Source organism: Pogona vitticeps, chromosome 2 (assembly GCF_051106095.1).
Source record: "Pogona vitticeps strain Pit_001003342236 chromosome 2, PviZW2.1, whole genome shotgun sequence".
Lineage (NCBI taxonomy): Eukaryota > Metazoa > Chordata > Lepidosauria > Squamata > Agamidae > Pogona > Pogona vitticeps.
In genome coordinates, this window is record NC_135784.1 from 74,237,537 (window position 1) to 74,249,641 (window position 12,105).

The following is a 12,105-nucleotide window of genomic DNA, read 5'->3' on the forward strand; positions in this document are numbered from 1 at the left end:
AAGATTTTTATGCAGATTTTTATGTAGTGACCTGAAGGCAATAAAAGTTAGAGCAGGAAATATATGACCGAGTAACTCTGCTCACATAATAAACAATCCACTGTGTTATGTAAAGGAATTTTGTTTTTTGCTTTAACTCATATGAAAACTAAAAGATACATTTTAATTTTTGCTGCATCTTTACAGTCACCTGAAGAATTTCAAGAATTATAATGCTAAATGTGTATTTTTAATGTGCATAGAAGAAGTATGAAATTCATTTGGATTCTCTCTTTAAATTGCTTCCTGTTAGGTGGGCACACAAATGTTAAGGGATATGGACAAAACGTTTTAAACTGGTCAAATGTTTGATTAAGTGTGTTGTCTAGCACAGCTTTATAGTTAATACAACTCTTACTCTTGGGATGAATCTGATGTTCAACTGACATCCAACATCTCCCACTCACCTTTTTCCCCGAAGCCCTCCAAAAAACCAGCTCTGTGCTCCCCCGACCCCACCATCTGTCCAGGACCAGTAGTGGCTGTGTTTGGGGACCTGCAATGCAGGATAGTACCCTGCCAGTTCCATTGGATCCTGTTCCTTGTAAATGACAAAAAGCGAACGCTCTATGGTCATTATTAGTCATGGGCCTTAGTAGGTCTAGGTCTTTATATACTAGATAGGAGATCATTCACTAATATTATCTCATTGGCTCAAAAATATAGGCCAACAGACTGATAAATAACAAGGTATTAAAAGGGGTTCTGGTTCTGATACTGTTTAGGGGTTGTGCTCGATTTGGGCATTCAGCTAGGGAGAAAAAAAAGCGTGAAAGAGAAAGTGGAAGCATTGTAACCTAGAAGATGAATAAGAGAGGGAAATGAAAAACTACAGAATGCAGAAGATATAAAGAATAGCTCTAAGGAATAACTAGCAAAATAATCTTATGGAAGCAGAAGGAGACTGTTGGCCTCCAAAAGCAATGAAACTTTAGGAGGTTCAAGTGGCCAGTCCATGATATTTTGTAGGTAAAGGTAGGATTGGCAGACACAACACCATAATATTACAGCAAAAATGAATTGGATATGACATGGAACATCTTAGTAATCCTTTTTACAGACCCAGAACTGTTGTGATAAAACGTCCAAGCATGTCTTACGTATGTTATACAACCATGATGAGACAGTCTGAGCCATGATCCTCACTGTTCTCGAGGCCCCCCAGATGGGAAGCTTTGTATCTCTAGGGCAGCTCTTTGTCTAACACGATTAGCAGAGTCCAATCCTCGCTGCCAGAGATGAAATCTGAAACTAACCTCTCTGACAGGAGTCTACAGGTCCCCTTTTGAAAACTGTTTTAAGCAAAGAAGACTGATCTTGCCAAAATTTGGAGGGCTTTCTGTTTTTTCTGCATCATCCCCCATGGTACCTCACCTCAATAAGAACTGGGCAAAGCTGAAAACTAGTTTGTATTTGTGAATTTTTTCTAGTGACCTAATAAAGGTATGAGCCACCATTGCTTTGGGGGTGTACAGGCTGCACTGTTCTTTCTGCCATTTTCAAAAACATCTCATCTGTTTTTCAAAGCTATAGTTCTCATTTGCAATCGAACAGAAAAATGAAGCTGCCAAGAGCTGCAAGTATTCTGATCACAATAATAATATTTTGAGAATAAGAGTCTTGCTAGCTTTTGATTGCATGTATCCTGGCCCATTTCTGATGACCATACTTCAGATTAAGATAATGCAATCCTTCTGCACGCATGTTCCATCATAACTTCCTTCCTCTTTTCTGTACTATGGGGTCTGCTAGAAAGCTTCAGCACATCCTTCAGCAGAAAATGCTGAACACCTCACGAAACTACACATTCTAGGAATTTAAGCCTTTATTTGAATTTAGCTTAAGATCCTGATTCCAAACCTTCTAATTGTCTCTATTTGCATATAATGGAAAACAGTGGTTAATAGATCGATTCCATGTTTAAGAGAGAGTGAGGGAGTGGCTTGTACTTGACATTCTCACTGAATTCTATAATGAAAAATATAAAAGAGCAGGAAGACCACCTCAGGTATAAAAGGGGGAGTCCCCCTGGCTAACCGTCTCTTCTTTCTCAGGCACCCGCCCGCCCGCACTATTTCTAGTGTGAGTTTTACTGGTCGCCTTTTGGGGCCAGATAGGAATTTTTGACCTTCATCCCGATTGGCTCTGGGATGGGGGGATTTTTCGCCTATCCCACACTAGTAAGGGTTGTTGGCAATTGTAGGGTTAAATTTTGGTCACACTGGCGGGTAGTGCAGAAAAACATTTCTCGGTGAGTCCCAGTTTTAACATAATGTAAGCTAACAGCACATCGGACTTCCCAGGGCTGAGAATCGTGCGATTCGCTCCTGGGTGGGAAAGCTGCACTGGGCCACTTCCGGACCAACAGTCATCAATTGAAGATGGCTCGAGGTCTGGGGGTGTTTCAGTAGCAGCCTGCCGGGTTTGTGCTGTCATTAAGACCACGAGAACCTGGGGCCGGGGGACTCGCCTGTATGATGACGGATTTATCTGTTTCCGCACTACTGCAGACCCCCACTTGTTAATTGATTGGCAAAGATCTCTTTGGAATAATTAATAAAGTGTGGCCCATGATTTAATCCATACTTATTTTGTCTCGCCTCTTTATTCCGGGGTTGGGGGGCAAGTGCAGCAGGCTGTTAAAGGAGAGCAAAGTAACTGTTGCCACCTAAAGATCAACATTCCAGGATTGTGTTGATGTGAGCAAAACTTCTGCAGCCTCCTTCCATGATTTTACCCCAACAAATTACTTATTAATCTTACAACCTACATTTTCAGAGCACTTCTCTGGGTGCCTTCTCTGGCACCTCCAAAGCTCTGAACTCCAGCAGATTCCAGTGTTCATGGCTTCACCTGGAAAAACTTTCCCATGGTGGAGGAAAGTGTCTCCTCAGACTTAGGAACAGGCTATGTTGTGTTCACATTCACCAGAATCCAAAGAACTGAAACCAGTTCAGACAGGTCTATGCAGGTCCATGGCAAAGTGCTCTCGAAACTGATGGAATTATTAAAATTCAGTTTCTAATATGGCTTAGCAAGCAGCATTTGAAATGTAGTTTTAAAAGAAAATAATCTACTGACAGTGACTACAAGCTGATTTGTTTGGGCCCTAGCCAAAATATGAGCGCTATTTATTTCTATCGCTGTAAAATCCGTGTCTTTCTCATGTTTCTCTTTTCATGTCTTAATTGTGCCCATTCAGTCTGATGGGGCTTATATGCAGAAGCTTGCCCTAGCAACTGCACCCTAGAAGGCACATGCATAAAAGGAGTAGCTGGGGATATGAAAAATCTCTAGGCAAGGCAACTCCTTGAGAAGCACAACCTGAAAGGTGTGGTGATCTCTCCTTCCCACTCAAGCCATCAGCCACAAGCATCTCTAGAATTCTCTATTTCTAAGACTCTATAAAATGTATTTGATTTTTTTAAAGGATACAAAATATACCTATTAAAATCAGATGAATAAACACTGTAAAACATCTCTACTTTTGTTATTCTGAGTGGTTACAGAAACAATTCATTATGTGGTTACCCTAAACACAAAAACAAATATAGCAAAGATATAATTTTCAGCAACACTACTCTATCCAAAGTTGAAATGAACATTCACCCACTCATACTTACTATAATTATATCTCCTTATGAGGCAGTTTATCGTATGGGCATGCTAAGAAGCTGGCCAAAGACACATTCAGAAATTTTAAAATGAAGTTATAGTTGTTAAAAGAAAAAACAATGTATGAAACCATATCCAAGCACATGCACAAGAGTACACAGCAATAATTTGATTTCTAGCATCGTAGCCTACAGTAAATGCTTAGCTAGGTGCTGAGTCCAAAGTTTGAGGGAAGCAAGGAAAAGCACTACAATGCTACTGGTTGTATTTAAGCCAGATTTCTGACCCCAGCAGGATTGTTTTCCCAAACTAGGTTGAGAGACCATGGATGCTTATGAGAGTGCCACGTTGGAAAATCAGAATGAAAAACAAAATTCAAAATCATGCTATCTTTCATATATGCATAGAAAAGCATGGAAACAACAGTTTGACACTGAAAACCTTGCAGGGGTTTTTAAAGATACATTTGTAGGATATTTTCAATCATTGAATGAATCAAAAAAGATTCCTGAATTCCTACTTGTTCTCAACCCATTGTTGCTTCACGGCAAAGATTTGACTGGCTGGCAAAACAGTGGAGTTTGTGGCATCTCTTATAAGCTGTGGTACAAGAGGAGTTTTCACACGGTAATCACATGCACATACAACATCTGTGCAGTTCATAAGAGAAAGAGGGAGGCTTATATAGTTAGGAGAGAAATCCATCAAATAAAAACAAGCTAGGTGTTCTTAACGTACCATTGACTAAGCTGGCATTTGCATTATCAGTGGCATTTGCACCTGCTGCCCCATCTGTAGTTGAAGGAGGATGGAAGGAGGTATGGGAAGAATCTACTGAGTAATAATGAATAAAAGAAAAAAAGAATAAATCATAATAATATGAACAAATTCACATGACAGAAACAAGAACATTTATGGACTAATGTGGCTTAATTTTTCACCTCCTGAACAGGTTTGTTTTAAAGTAGACAACATAATGTCTAAAAATGAATGTTACTACAGGAATGTTACAAAAGTGGGGAACAAAAACTCATACATGGAATATTATAAAATAAATGTGAAAGACATTTAACAGAGTTAACAGAGTTGGTGAGAAACTGATTTTACACATTACTTTTAAATTCCTTCGCTCCTCTGTGCAGACGTTCTTAAGCTGCCTTTTAAAGAAAATGTTTTTGGTTGAAACTTAAGATAAAAATCCAGTATTATATTATAAATACCTACTTTATATCTAGAACTAATCTACCTTACATGTGCATCTGAAAGGTGCCCTTTTAAGAATCTTTAACTTGTTCTAAAAAGACTATACAAAATTTGTTCACCAGTACATGTTGACTCAAAAGTTATTCCTCTTGAAGAAGGAATTCAACTTTCGTGCTTCGGCACAGTTTGTTTCCCAGGCGAAAGCTGATCTGTGGTTTGGCATCCTGCCCCTCTTGGCGGCAGCACCTAGAAGAGGCAGGATGGGGTGCTGCCACAGCGTAGATGTCCACTGGAGGAGATAGGGCACTGAACCACAGATCAGTTGTTTGGTGGGGAAACAAACTCTGCCAAACCACTGGACCAGCAATTTGTGCTCATCTGTACTCTTGAATCCAATGGGACATATACCTGAGTAAGTATGAGTAAGGTTTCAGTCTATATCACCTATAACAACAATTTTGGGAAACCCAAGATTTTATCCACTAGCCGCCTTTGACACTTCCTCTTTACATTCAATTCAAGATTGATAAAATAAGTTTGTTAGCAATATCCTGTCATTCATTTTGCATGAGATAATTACAAAAAGATCAAAGGAAATCAACCACAGTTCTAAAATGTCAGCAGTTTTCCTAACAAAGAGAGGGAACAGGTCAGGCAAGAAGTTCCTTCACACCAGGAGAAAGAAAAAGTTCCCTGCAGATTTTCTATTGATTGGAATTTAGCTGTCAGAGCTGAGTGAATAATCCACAATGAATAAGCAACCTGAAGTAGTTTTGTTTGTAGCTACTTCATTTTTTTCTTCATGAAAGAACTTTTGAACTTTCCCAGTTTTATTTTTCAAATTTAATTTTTCAGCAAACCATTTCTGGCTTCAAAGATTTGATTTTAGTTTGTAGATGGTAAGGTACAAGTAACGTCTGGAGCTATCAGCTGATTCAGGTAAATAATCAGCATGAACCTCGGGTGGACAATCCTATTTCTAAAGCCAGACTCCTACTGAGAAAATGCACCCTTGTATGGATACCGACACGCCCAAGGGGTTATGAAAGGGGTCCGTTGAGAGGGAAACCTTCCATGAGAACCCTTCTGCTTCACATCCCTCAAGAGTGAAATTTCATAGGTTATCACAGTCTGATATCAGCTAGAGTCGAAGTAACTCTAGAAGGTTCATCATCAAGGTCGACCTCCAAAACTGCCACCTTAAATGTCCTGAAATGTAAATCAGTGGGGATCAGGCTCTAAATACCACTTGCAGGGGAACAGTGAGAAAGTGTTATTGCCTTCACTGCCTCCTTGTGGACTTCAGTTATTTCCTCAGTACCCATGCCTGCTTGCCTGCTAAAGTTAGGCTGTCCATTTACTTGACTTCTGCTAGTTTGGCTCATGCATATTCAAATTAAGTTAGAAATTTAAACCTACGTATAGCCTTTGTTTTCTGCCCACATTTTAAATTGACTTTAAGGCAGGTAGTAAGTGGTCCTAACTTGAATTCTCAAATAGTACGGTTGTGTCACTTGACCATTCACTCAGGTCTAGATTGTTGCTTTGCTTAGCACTAGCTCTAGCAGAAAAGCTTGATTTATAAGCCTCGTTCATTTCTCTGACATTGGAGAGTTCTTACTCTACCTGGCAGCTGAGGTCCATCCTTCTGTTTCACACCTGCATGATGATTTTTACAACATGTTAATGAAGAAGAAAGGCATATACTAGAGAAAACTGAAATGGAAACATATATGACTGGTAGGCTTTTCATAAAGCTTCAAGCATACATACAGTGAACGTATGATGTTTGTGCTTAGAAATTAGGGCGTCACCTAGTGAGCACGGCTGCTGTCAGTTGCTGTCTGTTTTAGTGGGGTTCATGCTGGAATCATGCACAAGCCCTGTTTAAATCAATCGTGTGAGGACAGGAAGAGTGCTTGAAGAATTGCAGCTTCATGCAGCCTGATCATTACACCCCTGGAGGCTTGCTTGCATGACCACTAAATAAATTTCAATTGTGTTTTGTTAGATGTTTTATTGGATATGTAATGACTTTTCATGAAAGCTGTATGACACAAACATGAATCTCTCTCCCCACAATCGCCACCCTTCACCTACTTCTCAGATGATGCTATTGACTGGCAAGTTATCTTTAAAAAAAACACAACCAAATACTTAAAAGGAATATTGATACACTATGCCAGGAAAGAGAATAAGCTCTATCAAATAGCAGAATGTGCTCACAGAAAAGCAGGCGAGTAGACAGAGATGGGCTCTGTAAAATGTGGCTTCCTATAGTGAAAGTGGTTTACTCAAAATACATTAATAATAATAATAATAATAATAATAATAATAATAATAATAATAATAATAATAATAATAATAATAATAATAATAATAATAATAATAATAATAATAATAATAATAATAATAATAATAATGATGTTCCGTCAAGTCAAATTTATGGCAACCATTTTCAGAATTTTCCACATAATGAGTACTCAGAAGTAGCTTAACATTCCTTTATTCTGGGGGCAACCTGAGACTGTACAGCTTGCCCAAGACACACAGGCTGGCTCTTCTGCGATGCATAGTGGGGAACTGAACCCCCATATCTGACTCTGCAGCCAGATACCTAAACCACTGAGTTATCTGGCCACCAAAATACATTAACAGTAGCTATAAAGTCTTTGGGCATTTGTCAGTGTTTGGACAAGAGAATGGCTTTGAGAAGGCAGATTTTAACCTGACTTGGCAACATGCGTACCACTGAAAGCTGCCATCTTGGAGCCTAGCAGAGAAGGCTGTTGCTAGCCTCACTTGTGGGAATTGATGGGAGCTATAGGTGAATTCTATTTGCAGCTTTCCCACATTCTCCCATTTCTTTTTTCTTAATTGAAAAATGAAACCAAACAACGGACTGGCTGCATTATACCTTTTGGAGGGCAGAAGGACCCCTTCATCTCAACATCATTACAGAAAAGTAAGTAAGGTAGGGTGAAACCTAATATTACACAGGCAGAAGTGAGTGTGCAGATTTTAGGCCACAGGAGGGGTTATGTGTGTGGGGGGGGGAGGTGAAATGGCCCTCTATTAATTCCTTTGGTGGAAGCCATTCCATCAGTGGAAGGATCAGTTTTATTCCAGAACTGCACAGAATTTTGTGCCTTGTTGCGCAGTGGTTAAACTGCTGTACTGCAGCCAGAACTGCGCTCATGACCCGGTGTTCAATCCCAGGTAACTCAGATTTCTATCCTTCTGAGGTCAGTAAAACGAGTACCCAGCTCACTGGTGGTGGTGGTGGGGGCAATGTATAGCCTGCATAATTGTAAACTGCCGAGAGAGTGCTTTAGGTGCTACGGGGTGGTATATAAGCAGCACACTTTGCTTTTTAAATATATACATATTTTGAAATATAATATGACCACTCTCTTCAGGTAAGTGCTTATCACTCTAATCTTCTCCAGGCCAGGCAAACACAGCTCCAGAAGAAAGCCTGATATACAAGTATTGGCTATCTTAAGGCCAGTTGAAATCAATAGGTTTTAAGTGTAGTATTTGTTATCACCACCTGCAACACTGAGGTATATGCATAAGTTTGATATTGATACCTATGGGAGCTGCCCAAAAGCATCCCTATCATATACTTATACTCACATATATATTGTGCCACATGGATTTGCTTTTGTCTTATTCTATCCTTCTCCAAATGGCTATGGCAGCAGCCCTCCTTCCACTTTCCTGGGAATAACCTCCACTGAACGCAATAGTATCTACTACTAGGATTGCACTGAAACATAATTTACAATGGTGCACGTGGGTTAACCCAGATGTCATCAACCGTGCTTTGGATAGAACTATAGCTGACTGCTCTTTGACTGAGTTTCAGATTGTCATTTCAAACACAGGGACACTGAATAGTGCATATTTCTGAAAAGGTAAGAAATTATGCATTTGTTTTTTTAAAAAAAAGTCATGTTTCTTAACCATTCTTATGCTGGTGATACATGCTCTAATAAAATAACACCTATTTCAAAAAAATATGAGTAGTTAGAAGACCTAAATCAGCTGTGCTGAAGACTGATGGACAGAAAAACTGAAAGAGAATCCTCCTATGGCCTGCCACACATCCTGAAGTTTTGGCATAAGGTGAAAAGGTTCAAATGTTTATTTACCCAACCCTTGAAATTAAACAATGATATTTTCAGTAAACAGTAATACATGGGGCAATTTTAAACAACTATGATTTGAAATTAAATTTATGATGTGAAATACATCTGAGACTAGAGTTTCCGTTCACAAGATACATGAAAGCAAAAATTATTTCACTCGTTTGCTGTAACACGGAATTAATTATGTGTAAGTTTTAAGTGCATTGCATTTTATTCACAGAAAGCTAATGGGATCAACAGTCCACTTCATCTGGATGGTATACCACCCAGTGGTTTTAGGGTTACTTTCATTTATTTCCTTTCTCAAATTTTACAAGATCCAAACTGTTCAAAATATCAGATATACAGCCAGTATATTGAAATCGTGGCCCTCAGAAGCTGTGCTTCATAAAAGGATGATGCTGAATCAGCATAAATTACCCAGTTTGTGCATCAAACTTACATAATCAAAACAGATATTTATTGGAGAATATTTAAAATACGTAACAAAACACATACCCTTCTTATCTTTCTTTTCCTCTTCTTCACCAGCGCCTAGCAGAGTAAAGATGATCCCTGTTTGGGAATTAACGCCCACGGCAGTAACAACCATTCTTCCAGAGCCCTCCATGACGTGAGTACCTAAAAAGATATTTAAATACAGATTTTTCTTCTTTAAAGACCAATACTTTGAAAAGAAGAATGCTAAAATTTCCTGTTAAAAACCTATGACGTTGATAATGAAGCTCTAACTGAAAGCAGCAATTCAATCCAGATATTAGCATATTTTAAATCCTGTTTTCTACTTTGGATTGTGCCCTAACTTTAAACAGTAAGAGCTATAGAAAGTGGTTGAGAGTCATATATGAAGAACCTAAATCCAGTGGTTAGTTTTAACTTGAAGCTATGGTAAGTCGATCCTAACCTAAATATTGATTCCGATGTATTTGGGATTAACAATCTGGCATCAAGTCAACTGCTAAGGATGTTATCATATGGGCATATTGTTCACATTTTGGACCACGTCTGGTCCAAAATAACTGTGGTGTGAGTTATTTCCTGGCAATCACATACCATGTGGGAAATAAGCTGACCCGGATCTACGCCCAAGCTGAATCTTTTGGGTCCAACTGTAAGGCTAGCCCTTTTTTGGGGTTGGGTTGAAGTAATTTCTTTGACAGACTGAAAGGCCATTTTAAGAGAGACTGCTCAACCCTTTCCAGTGCACTCAGATGTATGTTTTACTCACCATATGATTGCACCCTCTGTGACCAAACAACCATCTCTCTCAGCCTCATTTTTACATTTGTAATAAGGGGATAATAACGACAGAATTGTTGGAAAAGGCTGCATGTAGAACTCAGTATTAAAAAGAAGGAATAAATAGAGTATCTCCTCTATAAGTATCCTGTATTCAATTCAAGTTTAGCAGTAACACACGTACCCCAATGAAAAATTCAAAAGAGTGTAAAAGGTTTATGACTGGCTTGCATAATGGCTTTTCGTCACTGCAAAGGACTTCTGTTTGTATGCATACACCCATGCAGCTCCACTTCTGTGACACTTTGCTCTAAGGAAGTGGCTACCTTGAGGACATCTCAAGACACTCACCAAGTTATAATTAATTTATAGCATCCCCAAGCCTCTGCTATGTCATCTGTCATAAGTCTCATTTTGTGAAAATGAATACTTTATAAATAAGGGTCCCCTGTTTTGCCACAGACCACATTTATTCAGTTTCACCTAAGAAGACTCTGAAGAAACTAATATGGCTCAAGAATAAGTGCATTGGAGTTGAGATCGATTGTTCAGTGGAAACATCAACTCACGTGTGTGGCTACTGTGAGAGACAAAGTCCATTTGTGGATCATCACGAAAAGAACTCAAAATAAAATCAGCTGCTGTGATTGATGCTGCAACTTTAGAGACTTATTTAATCTAACCTACAGGCTACAGGCAAAGCAACATAATGCCTCCAGAACGAATCCATTTCTAAAAACAGAATGAGATGTTTTCCAATATTATCTCTTTAAGCATGTGTAGGTAATTTCAGATATAGTATACTATTCAATGATACTAAAGAGGACTGTACATTTTTAATGCACTCATAAATATTGCATTGTGCTCATGAACACAATTTCTTTTAATTCCATTCACAGCAAAGCGGCTCCATTGCATCGAGACATGTGAAATGTTAGAAACAGAAGGATGGCGCAGTCAGATTACACCAAAGTCCAAGGCTGATCATGCTTCCGACTCCTCGTTCTGGTGTTTCAGACTTCTGTAATTGTATTGATGTTTTTAAAAAGTTGATCACATGGTGCACAGTGGATCTTGGATTCTGCTTCCCCCTGGACTCATGTTATTCTTTTTGAAAGTGCATCATTTATTCTTTTCAGAAGTGCATCACCATCCTGGCAGGCTCATTTATTTTAGCTTGGGGGCTGAATCACAATCTAATGCCTCAAACTGCCCAATATGCCTTGCTCTCCCACAAAAATTTCACATGACTTTCAAATCACAGCAGAAAAAAACCCTCCTATGCATATTGTAGGGTTAATCAGTAGTGAAGATAAGCCCATTAATGATGTTCTTCATTACCCTGAAAGAAGGGACAGACTATTCCTTTAATAATAATAATAATAATAATAATAATAATAATAATAATAATAATAATAATAATAATAATAATAATAATAATAATAATAATAATAATAATTTATTGTCATTGTAAGTATATACACAGCATACCCATACAACGAAATTCACAGACACCCAGAGACCAGAAACATGCACACACATAAAATTCCCCAAACACTCCCCACCCACTAAAAGTCCCCCACTAAAAATACAAACATCTACATTGCAGGCCAAGTAACACAGTCCAACTAATTATTCACTACTGGTGGTCTTTAAGCTCATTATTAATTGCAATTATAGCTCTGGAATAAAAACTATTCAGAAAACGAGTCTTAATTGTTCTGTATCTTCTGCCAGACGGTAAAAGTTCAAAAAAGTTATAAGCAGGATGGGAAGAGTCTCTCAGGATGCTGTGTGACTTCCTCAGACAGCGGGATGTGAAGATGTCATCCAGGGTTGGTAGCTGGAGCCCGAT

At 38.7% G+C, this 12,105-nt stretch overlaps 1 protein-coding gene across 40 annotated transcripts in view; it reads right to left on the reverse strand.

Moving 5' to 3' along the window:
* ATP2B2 (ATPase plasma membrane Ca2+ transporting 2) overlaps positions 1-12,105 on the reverse strand; it is a 522,267-nt gene that overhangs the window by 73,723 nt on the left and 436,439 nt on the right. For 11 of the 40 annotated variants that reach the window (XR_002301733.3, XR_002301732.3, XM_078385423.1 and 8 more), the window contains 3 exons: positions 9,510-9,632; positions 6,484-6,516; positions 4,393-4,488 (listed from right to left, as the gene is read on the reverse strand). Coding sequence is in view for 36 of the 40 variants with exons in the window: in XM_078385423.1 (XP_078241549.1) it covers positions 4,393-4,488; positions 6,484-6,516; positions 9,510-9,632 (252 nt within the window). In the remaining 4 variants the exon portion in view is untranslated. The remainder of the gene's footprint in view (positions 1-4,392; positions 4,489-6,483; positions 6,517-9,509; positions 9,633-12,105) is intronic. The other 29 variants (XR_013541723.1, XM_078385427.1, XM_078385436.1 and 26 more) reach the window with 4 other exon arrangements.